Source organism: Podarcis melisellensis (assembly GCF_964234715.1).
Source record: "Podarcis melisellensis genome assembly, chromosome: 9".
Lineage (NCBI taxonomy): Eukaryota > Metazoa > Chordata > Lepidosauria > Squamata > Lacertidae > Podarcis > Podarcis melisellensis.
The window spans coordinates 10,209,913-10,224,745 of NC_138541.1; the positions used below are offsets into that span (position 1 = coordinate 10,209,913).

General features: G+C 48.5%; 1 protein-coding gene and 1 long non-coding RNA gene across 6 annotated transcripts in view; both read left to right on the plus strand.

The window, feature by feature from the left end:
- LOC309377872 overlaps nucleotides 1–14,833 on the plus strand; it is a 239,761-nt gene that overhangs the window by 210,496 nt on the left and 14,432 nt on the right. The gene's annotated exons all lie outside the window — the stretch shown is intronic.
- SHROOM3 (shroom family member 3) overlaps nucleotides 1–14,833 on the plus strand; it is a 222,781-nt gene that overhangs the window by 193,516 nt on the left and 14,432 nt on the right. For all 5 annotated transcript variants that reach the window (XM_081924742.1, XM_081924746.1, XM_081924744.1 and 2 more), the window contains 3 exons: nucleotides 2,194–5,512; nucleotides 9,954–10,030; nucleotides 13,487–14,341. In XM_081924742.1, coding sequence (XP_081780868.1) covers nucleotides 2,194–5,512; nucleotides 9,954–10,030; nucleotides 13,487–14,341 — 4,251 coding nt within the window. The remainder of the gene's footprint in view (nucleotides 1–2,193; nucleotides 5,513–9,953; nucleotides 10,031–13,486; nucleotides 14,342–14,833) is intronic.

Genomic DNA, 14,833 nt, shown 5'->3' on the forward strand with positions numbered 1-14,833 from the left:
GCTGTCTGTTGGTAATAGGTGAGGGCCAGAGTGGTCAAATCGGGAGATCATTTGTTTAAAAAGGAAAGCAAATGGCACAAGCGGCTGAGGAGATGAAACCAGAAAAATGGCCAGTTCTGTTGAAACCATTCCTCCTCCTCCTTATTCTCTGTGATCTGGTTCTTTCTCATTTTCTGTACAGTGGTACCTCGGCTTACATATGCTTCAGGTTACATACGCTTCAAGTTACAGACTCCGCTAACTCAGAAATAGTACCTCGGGGTAAGAAGTTTCCTTCAGGATGAGAATAGAAATCGTGCTGTGGGGGCAGTGGGAGGCCCCATTAGCTAAAGTGGTGTCTCAGATTAGGAACAGTTTCAGGTTAAGAACGAACCTCCAGAATGAATAAGTTCTTAACCCGAGGTACCACTGTACTTCTTCTTCACTTGGCAAACAGCTCAGTCCCTAGATAGTTGCTTTGCAGCATCCTTCCTTTTGCCTTCATGTTTTTGCTTCCATGTGGGGATATTATCCTTAGGCTAGGAGTTACCATGAGAAAAGATAATGCTGAGCAGGAGAACAACATAAACCAGGCAACAGTTGGGCCTTGGGACACTAAAGGGTCATCCACACTTTGCACTGTTCTTTCTCAGCACATACTTTAAAACTCTCACGTCCAAGCACTTTTGTTTCCCCCCCCCCAGGCGCATTTCCCACACAAACCCGCTCTTTACTGCTGAATTGGAGCAAACAGCAATTCGTGAACGAGACCTTGGTTCCCCAAGGCCCTGCCATTGTCACAGCAGGGGACACGACAGATGGGCTTATAAGGAAATTGAGGGGTTTTCAGTGGCCAGAGCAACTTGGTTTGAGGAGGCCAAGTTTATGCTGTCACGGGGCTGAGGGGAAATTGACTGTGCCAGAGCCAGGCTGGGGCTGTGGGTTGCCATTTTTGAATGAATTTCAAATGCCCAGCTCTATTAACCAAGCCCACTGCTGATCGAGTGTGGGCATCATTCAGAAGAGAACCATTTTTTTTTTATTTTCCCCTCCTCTCCCACAGTTTACCCATGTCCTCCCTGCCACCCCACTTCTTAACCGAAAGGATGAGGTGGCAATCATAGGCCTCAGGCTTGAGGTCTCAGCTCCATTCAGGCGTTCTGGGAAATGTAGTTCCTAAGCTTTCTGGTGTCAGTGTGAAGGATTCACCTTCCTTTGAGTTAAATAATGTATTATCCCATTGATGTTGAGGAATAATGACTCAGCATGGACCTGGGGTCCCTTGAGCCACTGGGTAGCTGAGTAATAATGACAGTGAACCAGGCTGGTTTTAAAGCCTACACGTCTTCATCAGCTTGTATGAGGGAAAATAATGTCAAGGAATCAACCTAACCAGCTTCCTCCCTCCAAATAGCAGCAGCAGCAGCAACAACAGGAGGGTTTATGCCTGCAACTGAGCTTCCTTGACAAATAGCTGTGTCATATCCTTTCTGGAGCAGCCTTTGACTTTTCGTCAGCTTGGTCCGTGATGGAAAGCTCTTGCCATGGACTTATTGAAGCTGTTGTGGTTCCGCTGCTCTCTGTCCCATCTCCACCCCATCCCTCATTGCCTCCTTCCCTGTCATGTCTGTTTAGTTTTCTCACAGCAAACAAAATGTCTCCAGTTCAGTTGGAGATTCCAGGAACACTGCCAGCGTATAGCCTTCACCTCCATAAAAAGAAAAGAAGCGGAAAAAGAAAGAGAGAGAGAGAGAGAGACATGGAGGAGGGGGCAAATTCCTCTCCGTCCTCAAGCTTCTCTTACTCTCTTGTTCTTCCTTTCACCCTCTTTCTCTTTCTCTCTGTCTCTTACTCGTGGATGTCTGGGTATTCTGGTGACGTTTAGGGTGCTTTTGATGGATTGCGAGGGTGGAGTAGACATGCTTGGACTTTCCTGCAAAGCCTCCCCTGCTTGTGACCTGCCTCCCATCTATTTTTTCCCCTCCCGTCCTAGTGATAAATAAGAGACATGTGTTGCAATGTCAAGCGGTCCTTCCGAGCAAACCAGGATGACTGCAGACTAAGAACAGAACAAGGCCCAAATATGGGTTTTCGTCTCTTCCTCTAAAAACTAAACATATCCCTCAGAGTCCCTTTATAAGCCAGTACGACTCTCTCTTGCTTTCATGTTAACAAGTTTTCGCTTCTCTCTCTCTCTCTCGCTCCTTCCTCCAGTTCCTCCACAAGCGATCTCTCCGGCTATGAGCATGGCTATCTAAGAAGAAGTCCTGACCAGTACAGCTCTAGGGGAAGCATGGAGAGTTTGGACCATACCCCTGCGGGGTATACCCATCAACCTTGCCACCTTTCGCCAGCCAAATCCACCAATAGTATTGACCAGCTTGCCCATCTCCACAGCAAGAGGGATTCCGCCTACAGCTCTTTCTCAACCAGCTCTAGCATTCCCGAATACCTGGCGCCCACGTTCTGCAAGGAGAGGTCCTATTCCATGGAGAACGTCCATTCCCGGGGCAGACCGCAAGAAGGGGGAATGAGGCAGGCTGATATCAGGTACATCAAAACTGTCTACAACGCCCAGCGAGGCGTTTCGGAGGAATACGAAGTGAAGTCCTCTGCTCTTTCGCCAAGCTGTGAGTCCCAGGCTAAAGGATACGGCTACAGCAGGTTGTATGGCTACAGCAAGGGACCACCAACTCGGAGCTCGTCTGACAGCGATAGCCACTATATGAAGGGGCCCCCCATGCCACCGACCCGTAGTGACAGTTACGCAGCAACCAGGCACCACGAGAGGCCCAGCTCCTGGTCCAGCCTTGAGCACAGGAAGTCCTGTAGGACTCACCCCAAAAGCGCTTGGCCTCACCTAGGCCAGGGCACCCCTCCTCCAGGGCATCTCCAGAAACCTGCATTCCTAGAAGGACAGCTCCACACTGTGATGGAGAAGAGCCCAGAGAGCAGTCCCACCATGAAGCCCAAACAGGTTTACTCGCAGGCAGCTCAGCCAGGGCAGCCTTTGCTTCCTACTGGTGTCTACCCTGTCCCTTCTCCTGAGCCCCACTTTGCCCAGGTTCCTCACCCTTCCGCAAGCAACAGCGGGATGCTTTACCCAGCGCTTGCCAAAGAGAGTGGGTACGCACACGCCCCTGTGTCTTCTCCATCCTCGTACGAAAACGTTGCAGCCTGCAGGCAGCATGCTGGCTTGGACGAGAACGGAAACCAAAGCCTGCCAAACAAGGCTGCCATCTTCTACCAGCCTGAGTATGCGCCAGGGAAGAAGCAGGAGGTGGAAGATGCGGCTGCAAAGTTCGTCTTGTACAGGATGCATCCCGAAGCCTACCCCGCGTCTCCCAGGCAGGATGAGTCGGCCCCGCCGTATATGACCACAGCTTCGATCCAGGAAAGTGCAAGAAACGCACAGCACTCGAACCACAGCTCTCAGGCACGCCTGCCTCACCCGAGGGATGCGATTGACAGCAAAGCCATCTGCCACTCAAAGGGGTACGGGGCAGGGGAGCAGAAGGAAGATAAGAACGCAAACCTGCAGAGAGATCCCACAGCTCAAAACCAGTGGAACCCCAGTAAGGCCAAACAGCACGCCTTTTCCTCCTTGCAAAACATCCCGGAGAGCAACAAGCTGCAGAACAGCTCAGATCTGAAGGAGGTACCACAGTGCAAGGGCTACTCCGGTGCCAAGTGGCATTTTGTGAATTACAGCAGCCAAGCGGAGAAGGGGCAGATCCCTGGGCACTGGCAGGATGGCGAGTGGCACAGCTTAGAAGGGTACCAGGACACCATTCCCAGCGCAGAGCATTTCCATGGGGTGGAGCCAAAGTACAAGGAGCCCTCTTCTCCGATGGCCCCTAAGATGTCAGACTTAAATATTCACCAGCTGGGTTCTAGCAACCTCCAGAACTCTCAGTATGGGCAACTGGACTCTCGGAAGGCCCGGTGCTCTGTCCTGGAGAAGGTCAGCAAGATAGAGCAACGAGAACAAGGCGGCCAGTGGCTGCAGAGTGTCAGCCCTAACAGCTTCAGCCAGAATTTCAGCTCAGGCAAGCCCAATCTTAACCATGTTGAGGACATCCGAAAGAGGCGGAACTCTCAAGAGCATCTTCACTTGCTTGGAGATCATAGCCGCCTGGCCAGCGCAAGGAGCTCAGACCCGGCCACATATATGCAGCGCGCAAGCGAGAGTGGGGCTGGCAGACCAGAGAGGGCTAATTGGCACGGTGCAGAGCAGCAGATGGAGGCAGCAAGTGCTGCCGTGGCGATGCCAGGATGGCACAGCATCTACCATCAGGCCGGGACCTCTGAAAGCGAGCTACCGAAACCGGCTGGGCAGCTGCCCCAAAGCAGAAGTGCTTTCCAGTTGTCGGAGGAGCGCGAGAGAGAGCTGTTGTGGAAGGGCAGCACCCAGGACTCGAACGGCTTGCAGCTGGACCTCCCCTTTAGCAGGGCTTACAGGAACAGCATCAAAGATGCCCAGTCTAAGGTTTTGAGGGCCACCTCCTTCAGCCGCAAGGACCTCAACATCAGCCCTCAGTGCGGGAAGGAGCCCAGAAGGAGTGTGCAAAGGCCGGCCTCAGCACATGTTGGGATGAGGAGCATGGCAGCGTCTCCCCATACCCCAAAGGAGAGGCATAGCATCACACCGACAGAGACCAAGCTGGATTATCCCAACAAAGAGAGCCTTCCTGCGCCTCTGCATGTGGCACGCATTGGGGGCAGGAGGCGCCTGAACCCCGACCAGAAAAAGAAGTCTTACTCTGAGCCGGAGAAGATGAACGAAGTGGGTGTGTCTGACAGCGAGCTCTCGCCCTTCTCCCACCAGAAGAAAGCCCTCCAGTTTGTTTTCCCAGAGAGTACGGTGGCTGACCGCCGCAAGATATTTGAGAGGGAGAACAAGGCGTGCTCCACCATCAATCTTTCCAAGCCGGAGCTGAAGCAGCTGCAGCAGAACGCGCTGGCAGATTACATTGAACGCAAAACTGGGAAGCGGCCCTCGTCTGCATCCCAAGACTCCAGCTTTTTTCAGGAGGGCTCTCAGTCCTCTTGCACGCAAACAGGTGCCCAAGAGGGGCAGTCTCTTTCATCCTCATCCAGCATGAATTCTCTCCAGGACCAGAGTCTTTGCCATCGCCGGGAATCCCTGGAGCCGGTCTCTAGAGCAGGGCGTGGCTTTGCCACTCTGCCTCCTGGGCTCACGGGCCTCTTCGATCCCAGCGGACCTGAGGGCAGGAAGGTGACCAGCCCAAATCACAGCAGCAGGAGCAGCTCCTTTCCCAGTTGGCTGAAAGCAGACCGGCGTCAGGATTGCAGAGCTGACCCAGAGCTCACCAAAAGCACCCAGACGGATCTTGACGTGTGCACCAAGCCATGCCACGCTAATGACCAAGTTCTGGAGAAGAGGTCGGCACCCACCAAGAAGCCCGGGAAGTCGGCCTCCGCAGAGGACTTGCTGGAGAGATCAGAAAACCAGGCAGTCGCCGTGCACATCCGATCCAGGTCATCTCCCTCAGCGGATAAAATGTGCCAGGTATGTAAAAGATATGGGACTTCCTTGTTGTCCATCTATTGTTCATTCCCCCTGGTTATGCTGGAGCGCAGACACTGTTAGTTCTGCTCAAAGTACTGTGGTCCCGTTGAAATTAATGGGTGTGACTACCATAGAGGCATTAATTCCAGTGGGTCTACTATTAGCATAGCTTAGTTGGGTTCAATCCATTATTGCAAAGTTCCTAGTGAGCAGTGGAATTTGGTGGGTATAAAATAACCCCTACATTCTATGAGAATCTTCACACTTGCATGGAGGTTTCCTTCCCCACCTCTCCATAGAATTGTAGAGTTGGAGGGGACCCCAAGGGCCATCTAGTCCAACCCCTCCTGCAATACAGGAATGAGAGGCAATTGTGAAGAAGCATTCTTATTCCACAGCTCTGTTCATTTACATGGGACCAGAGAAGGAAAGGTGGGTTGTGCAATGTTTGGCTGGTGGTATATCCTATCTTTGCTGAAACACGGTGTTTTTTATTATTATTCACATGCATCCTGCTTTTCCTTTTGAGGGGAACTGCATCTCGCAATGTCCTTCTGTTTACATAAGGGCAACTTTGGATGTGTCCCATTCATTTTCTCCTCACACTGCTACCTGGAAATCTGACCCTGGGTCTCCCCGTTTCAAAGCCAGTGCTATAATACCCCCCTACACCACAAACTGACTTTCATATTGTTTTATTGGTGACAATGGAATTTAAATTGGCTTTGGACAAACATTTTTAGTTTTAGCTCTGCCTCCAGCTGCTAAAAGCACTCTTGGGAAACCTTCTGCCTGCTGAGGATTTTTAGAGAGACAAAAAACTGGGTTTCTGGAGGCAATCTGGAAAACCATTTGCTCTGAGATTTCTCTTTGTAAAGCCCAAGAGCCCTGCCAGATTGTAAAATGCTTAGTCTGAGGCCTTTTGTTGTTTTCTTTTTCATGCTGGCTTCTCTGTGCTCTTCTGCTGGCTGTATCAGGTTGTCTTGTCAGGCCACCACCAGACCTACCAAGCTTATGTTTTCAAAACAGGACAGAGTAAACAGCAAAGCAAAATAGTGAAGGAGGCAAAATGCTTAAGCAGCTGCGGACCACCAACTTTCTCATGTGTCCCTGGTTTGTAAGCAAATGTCCTAGCTGTGCCACGTTATCTAGCTAACATCCTTGGTGTCCAACGTGCATTTTGGCTCTTTTAAATTCGCTCTGTGGAACTGTGTTGACGGTGAGAGCCACTACAAGCACATCTGGCATGAAGCTGAACTAGCTGGCATTTTAAGGAGCCAATGTAGTGTAGTGGTTAGAGTGTTGGACTAGGACCTGGGAGACCAGGATTCAAATCCCCGCTTGGCTGTGAAGCTCACTGGGTGACCTTGGGCCTAAGCTACCTCACAGGGTTGTTGTGAGGATTAAATGAGGAGTGGGAGAACCATGTATGCCACTTTGAACTCCTTGGGAGAAAAATGTGGAATATAAATGGAATCAAATGGAGGTTTTTAAGCAGAGGTTGGATCGCCACCTGTCATGTATGAGATTCCTGCATTGCTTGGGTTCCCCTCTACAATTCTATGATTCTATAATTTGCAAGTATAATTTAGCCACCCTGAGCCTGGTTTTTGAAGGGCGGGGTTTAAATAAATTAATAATAATAATAATAATAATAATAATAATAATAATAATAATAATAATATGGGGTTTAACCATATAGATATTGGAATAGAGCAACACCACTTTACATGTTAATATCTCATTTTATTCATTTATGGTATCTCTGACCCATCTTTCATCCAGCCGGTCCCAAAGTCAGAATCCAACGATAAAACAAGTTAATAAAAGCAGAAAACATCCTCACATCAACGAGCAACAGCATTATAGTTCTCATCCCAAAGACCTGGATGAAGAGGTAGCCAACTGAAAAAAAGTCAACAGTGTCAGCTGTAGACACACCAATGCACTAGATCAGGGATGTCCAAAGGTCGATCGGGATTGACTGTTCAATCCTGTGGAGGCTTCGGTTGATCTTGGTTGATCTCAGGCTCCTTTTCCTTCCTGCGCATGATTGCTAGAACAGGAGACGGATTTGTCACTGCAAGGCTGTTTCTTTTCTTAGCAATCTTTTGGTGAGAGCGACTTCTCCTGCCTTTCTCCTTCCCTCTCCCTAAAAAAAAGCTCAACCACTTTGACCTGACCCCCCCTGTAATGTTTATAGGGGTTGCTCGTGCGTAAGTTGCCGCCACTCCTGGCCAGGTTACCTGGTTGAACCCTTTCTGTCTGGACAGCCCTTCACTTCGTGGCTGTTTCAGTCGCTGGCAGAATCCGTCAGTGGGCGTTTCTTGAACTTCTTCCAGCAAAGAAGTTCTTTGACGCCAAGTCTCCTCCTACTCTCCCTGCGCGGAAGTCTTCTGCACAGGGAGGGGGTGGGCAGCGGAGCACCCATGCTCTCTCTGCTGGTCTCCGGTGAAGAGTCCTGGAGCCTCCTCTCCGATTCCCCCATCTGCCCCCCTTCTCCACCGGTGTTACGCTGATTTCCTTCCCCAGCAGATGGGCTGCCTCTCTGCCTGCTGGGACCCTCTCCGGCATCCCTCTGGAGCCTTCCCTCCGCCTCTGGCACCGATGGCAGTTCCCTGACACCCCCCAAAGGGGTAGATCACTGCCAGTTTTTTATTTTGTGAGTAGATCGCAGTCTCTTGGGAGTTGGACGTCCAAGGGGGAAGTCATTCTGGAGATAGGGTGTCATTTCAGAGAAGGCTTTTTCTTGTACCACCATCCCTACCACATGCTTCACCTACTGGTGGGGCCACATGTTGGGTAGCTTCTGCAGACTTTCACCCACAGGCAGGATGGTATGGGGTCAGTGTTTGCAAGTCATTTAGGGCTTAACTGTCAGCACCTTGAATTGCAGAGGCAAAATGCATCCCAAGCCAGAACAGGGCGTTTCACTGGTTCCAAAGACCTGTGAGTCCATCCTAGCCCCTCTGTCTTGCTGATTCAGTTTCAGGGCGGGTTTTTTGGAGGGAGGCCAATGTTTGGTGTATATGTGACCAAAGAGGGAGGAACTAAGTTGAATTGGAGGGTTTGAAAGCCTCTGTGGCCACACAGGTTCTCCAAGGCCTGGTCAATTTAATTGCAGCCAGCCTGTGGTTTGAATATGAATGTTTTCCTGCAAACATGTTTTTAATAAGGGGACAAGAGAAGGGGGTGAGGACAGAGAAAGAGTAGCAGTTAAAGCAAAACAGGATCTTCTCTTTTTTCCCCTTGTTCCCTGTTTCATTTTTTAAAAAATCAGGTTTGCCAAAGCCTTTTTATCTGTTGCAGCAGCAGACGTGCCTCAGCTTTTGGCTTGCTATATATTTTTAAAAGGGATATATACTGTTCCCTGCAGACGGACTATAAATTACACTGCAGTGTCACTGAAGGAATTTGTTTAAAGATCTGAGGAAATTGATAGCTATGCGGAATTGCTGGCCCATCTGTCTTCAACCACACATTCTCCATCTTCTTCTGCGTCTCCTCTTTTAGCTTGTCTCAGCCTGCGTGCCGGGTAAATCTCCGGCTTATAAATTTGGTCAAAACTCCCCACCCTGTCCTGGCTACTGCCTTTGCATCTAACAACAAAGCAAGGCAAACTTTGTGGAGGGGGGTTGTGGGGGGGGGCAATCTTTGGAGTGGAGAATTATAGATTGAGTTGTGAGCTCCTTGATCTCAAAACATGCATCTCTTCACATCTGGCAACTATATTTGTGTGCAAATTCCCAGGCTCTTTGTCTTGTTCTAGAATTGGGCTTTTCCTGTTTTAAAAACTATTCACTATATCTTGATAGGTAAGAATATAATTGTGCAGGTGAATTTAAATTGGATGTCAGATGTTTTGGATGTCAGAGATGCTGATTTAGTCCAACATCCTTCCTCTTCTTATGGTGGCCAACCAGATGCCTGTGGAAAGCTCACAAGCAGGATCTGAGCGTGACCTCATTCTCCCCTCCTGCGGCTTCCAACAGCTAATATTCCATAGAACCATAGAATGGTAGAGTTGGGACACCAAGAGAGCCTCTAGTCCCAACCCCCTGCCATGCAGGAATCATAGCTGTCAACTTCCAGATTTGAAAATAAGGGATCAGCAGCCTCACCTGTCCCAGAGACTGTCTACGGGATATCTAACAATCTGGGATAGCAGTGGGAAACGGCGCTGAAATAAGGGAATTTCCCACAAAAAAAGGGAAAGTTGACAGCTATGGCAGGAATCTCAACATGCGGTAAAACTTAAAGTTAAATACCCCCCATGGTTATTTAATTATAGAATGTGGCATGGTGGGTTGTGTTAGAAGGTGGAATATAAATATTTGAACAAATAAATGCATGTATTAATTACCATCCTATACTTCTAAAGCAGTATTTTTGCCTGCCTGCAGAATGTTCAGTTTTCTGTTTGCTTCTCTTTCTCCTCAAGGACATGCTGATGGGAGAAAGTAATGAGTTCACCCATTTTGTGAAAGATCCTTTCTATGTCGTGGCTGCTGGCACCAGGTAGGTACTTATTCTCTCTCTCTCTCTCTCTCTCTCTCTCTCTCTCTCTCTCTCTCTCTCTCTCTCTCTCTGTGTGTGTGTGTGTGTGTAGCACATACTACCAAATGACAACAGAGCAGTTTCTGTAAGAATAAGTAAGGTAAAGGTAAAGGGACCCCTGACCATTAGGTCCAGTCGTGACCGACTCGGGGGTTGCGGCGCTTATCTCGCTTTATTGGCTGAGGGAGCAGGCGTACAGCTTCCGGGTCATGTGGCCAGCATGACTAAGCTGCTTCTAGCGAACCAGAGCAGTGCACGGAAACGCCGTTTGCCTTCCTGCCGGAGCGGTACCTATTTATCTACTTGCACTTTGAGGTGCTTTCGAACTGCTAGGTTGGCAGGAGCAGGGACCGAGCAATGGGAGCTCACCCCGTGGCGGGGATTCGAACCGCCGACCTTCTGATCAGCAAGTCCTAGGCTCTGTGGTTTAACCCACAGCGCTACCCACGTCCCTTAAGAATAAGTAAACTACACCATTAAAAACCACAGCACACAGTGAAACTAATAGTAGGATAGTCGTAGCAGCTTAATAATAGCATAATGAATGTTCAAGGAAAGGGTTCTGATCACCTTATATTGGGTGGGGGGGAGGAAATGCATTAAAAATAGTAAGTGAGCTTGCCCCATATATAGCTGAGGGGGGGAAGCTTGCACACATCTTCATCAAGAGAAGCAGGTTAAAAAAAATAAAATCACAATTGCCTTTGGAACAAAAACAAAACCTTGTTTCAAGGTGTACTCCGAAGCAGTAAGGGAATTGAATATATCTGAAAAGATTGGCAAAGGCACAGAAACGAACCAAAAACTTATAAAACAAATTCAAAGGTATGTTTTCCCTGCGAACTTCATTCTTGCTCAGACACAAAAGATTATTGGATTTTCTGTGCCCACTCGTAGCTCAATATCCATGCAGACTTTACCTTGAACCATGGTTACTGCTGCCGCCTCCATGGTTGTTCCAAAGCAGCTCAGGATAATGCGTGTATACCTCCCACCCATGCTGCTAGCACACATCATGTGGTTTTGTGTGTCATTGGTGTGATATGTAACCACACGGCCCTTCTTAACCGTTTGATGGAAAATGTTCACATTATCAGGAGAGGCGCAGGTGTCACAGTGAAGGAGGTGCAAGCTCACGATGTATTCTGGGTCAGCTGATTCAGACTCTGCTTTCTTTTGATGCCCCACAAATAGCCTCTTATCACTTGGAGCAGCCTTTGCCAACCTGGCGCCCGCCTGGTGTTTTGAACTAAAACTGCCACCAGCTCCAGCCAGCATGGCTGTGCCGCCCAGCGCTTATGGGAGCTGTGGTCTGGAGGGCACCAGGTTTGCAAACGCTGATGTATGGCTTTGAAAATAAAAAAGTTTTAGAGAAGAGTGATTAACTTGGAATTGCAACAGCTAAGCCAGCCTTGGCGTCGGTGCCTGGTTTCTAGGAAAGTATTATGAAGCCAGAGGAGCCAAGACTTTTGCCCCGTGGGAATCTAGCAAACAGCTTTCGAATAGCTTTTAGTGGTCTTTGCGTGAAAGCAACCCTGGCTGTCGTCTCATCCTTCCCAATTAATCAGTGTTCCGAGACTCTTTTTATGAGTTGGCTTCTGCATGCAGCTTCTTAAGTAACGAGATTGACACTTGCAGAGAAACGAGCCAACGGGAGCAGGATATGGGCTATTAAGTAATATGCCTTGCTGCCAAGCCTGACATTCCTAAGTGCTTATTACCGTCTTAAGGTCTTCGGAATGCTGCTGTTGCTGCATCAGCAATGTATGTGTTACATTAAGCGCATTCCTCTGGCGGAAAGATTTTTTTGTGTTCAGGAATTGTTTCACAGTTCTCTCCCCCACCCCCGCTCCAAAGAAGGGAACCGGTTGAGTTGGAAAAGCAATAGTTCACAGCAGACTCGCTAAATATGCAAATGAGCACTGGGCATTATTGAAGATGAGTCAAGGTGGGCCTCATGAAGAGAAAGCCTAGCTCACGGCTCTGCCAGAATTCTGAAGGTATCAATAAGCCAGAGAGAATTCTTTGCCATCCATAAGGAAGTGAAGGTTTGTGGGCTTCCAAGGAAGCCTTTGATAAAGGCTTTTCATAAAACTGAATAGTTATGGTATAAGTTGAAACATCTTTTCCGGGAGCAACAGCTGGAAGAAAGAGATAGTGAATGTTAAAGGTAAAGGGATCCCTGACCATTAGGTCCAGTCATGACCGACTCTGGGGTTGCGGCCCTCATCTTGCTTTATTGGCCAAGGGAGCCGGCATACAGCTTCCGGGTCATGTGGCCAGCATGACTAAGCCGCTTCTGGTGAACCAGAGCAGCGCACGGAAACGCCGTTTACCTTCCCGCCGGACTGGTACCTATTTATCTACTTGTACTTTGACGTGCTTTAGAACTGCTAGGTTGGCAGGGACCGAGCAACGGGAGCTCACCCCCTCGCATGGATTCGAACCGCTGACCTTCTGATCAGCAAGTCCTAGGCTCTGTGGTTTAACCCACAGCGCCACCCGCATCCCTTCACTTTTCCTTAAAGGTAAAGGGACCCCTGACCATTAGGTCCAGTCGTGGCCGACTCTGGGGTTGCGGTGCTCATCTCGCTTTATTGGCCGAGGGAGCCGGCGTACAGCTTCTGGGTCATGTGGCCAGCATGACTAAGCCGCTTCTGGCGAACCAGAGCAGCGCACGGAAACGTTGTTTACCTTCCCGCTGGAGCGGTACCTATTGATCTACTTGCACTTTGACATGCTTTTGAACTGCTAGGTTGGCAGGAGATAGTGAATGTTAGGCTAAAGCAAAATGAACTACTTCAAGAGAAAGACAAACAGGCGTTATTATCTGAAAAAGAAGGGATAAAAATATGCAATAGGAATGAATATCAGATAGCAATCATGGTGGCATGTGGATACTGTGAGGTGTACACACATTTTTAAAAAAAGCAAGCATCCAATCCTTAACACTGGGGAGAAAATTGCTTGTAAGCATAAGGAACATAGGGTAGAGGCTCAAAGATCAGAAGCGGACTACGTGTTGTTCTTGGCACAGAAGATTTCTGCTTTTACTTCATGCACCCAAACCTTCCCCTCCCACACAGCATGTTTTCAGTCTGCCTCCTCCACAACCTGAGTTCTTGATAAAAGAAATAACACGTTCAGCAACAACACAGATAATTGCAGTATAATGAGAATATTGGGTGCATGCAAAGGTTCTCCATTTGTGCAGGTTTTATTTTCGTTGCTGAATTTTTGCAGCATTTGAACTTGGGTTGTTATTATTATTATTATTATTATTATTATTATTATTATTATTATTATTATTATTATTATTATTGCAAAAGCCTGGAGCCCGCATTGATATAAAATTGATGCATCAACTTGATTGCCTTTTTTTTTTTGAAAACTCACTAGTTTTATACCCTGTCCTAGATCATTCGGCAGCAAAGAAAGAAGTCAAAAACAGAAATCTGCGTTCACACAATATCGTCCCCACACTCGCCATAGCAATGAGAGTGTCGGCAGCTCGTTCATACCGAATGAGAGACAGAAAGCTCCAGATCTCCTCAGGCACCTCAGCAGGACCTCAGCATTTGCCTCACCTTCAGCAGATACGAAGGGTCATCATCCTGAACCTAAGCCAGGCGCCAGGCTTGCAACCCCTTCCAGATTTGGCTGGTTGCCATCTAACGGTGCTAACCCCATGCCAGCTCCCTCAGATTTCCAAGTTGCCAGTGAAAACCTAGTCACAAGATGGCACCCCAGACCTGAGAGCGATGACATTGTTCAGGGCCAGGTTCCGGAAAGTTCCAACGGCCCACCTAAAGAGCCGGTGGAAGATATTACCTGGAGATGGAAGGCGACGCTGCCTCTAAGGCACCTCCCACCTACAATTAAACGGATCAAAGATGACGGCCCCTCCAGAAGCGCAATGCCTTTCCAGACATCTGGGCAGAAGGCCTTCCAGAGGTGGCAAAGACTTCCATCGCAAAACAGCTCCTCTTCTGAGCCAGAGACTCCTGGCCAAAGCAGGCTCTCCCTCCGCATCTCAGAGTCCTGCCTGCAGGTGTCTCCTCAGGAAGAGGGCGATGACGACGTTTTCTTCCAGCCTCGCGTTTTGGATGCCGCCTATGAGCTTTCGCCCCCTCCACTCCCCGCCCAGAGCCCCAGCACTGCTGCTGAAAACACCATGGAAGAATTCCCTCCTCCTCCTGCTGGCATTCTGGAAGAGAAGGATCCAGCAGCTGGGAACACTGCCAGCCTTGGAGAGGAAGGGTCTGCACTCAGGTAAGGCTCTTCATGCATGCCCATCCCTGCTCTTACTTTGCAAGCAATCCTTCTTGGCTTAGAATCAACTTGATCCCCTCCCCCTCTTTCCTTTTTCCTTTCTCCTTCTGTGATGGAACTCCTATTTGGGGACTTCCCCGGGTTTTTTCTGGCACACGTAGGACCAGTCTGAATAGTTGGCTTTGGTGAAGATTTGACTTTTCATCCTCAAAAAGTTCTTGATTTGAATTTCTTTTGAAATGAGGCTGCATTTTAATGTTGCATTTTAATCTTGTTTTTAAGTTGTATCTTAAGCAATTGTTTTTATACCTGGTGTTAGCCACCCTAAGCCCAGTCTTGGCTGGGGAGGGCGGGGTATAAATAATTTTTTTTATTTTTATAATATTTTTTTTAAAATATTTTTTATTAAATTTTCCATTTTAACAATCCAATCAAATCACATTAAATATTCCAATTTATACAAATACATATCATATAGTCCAAATATTCTGC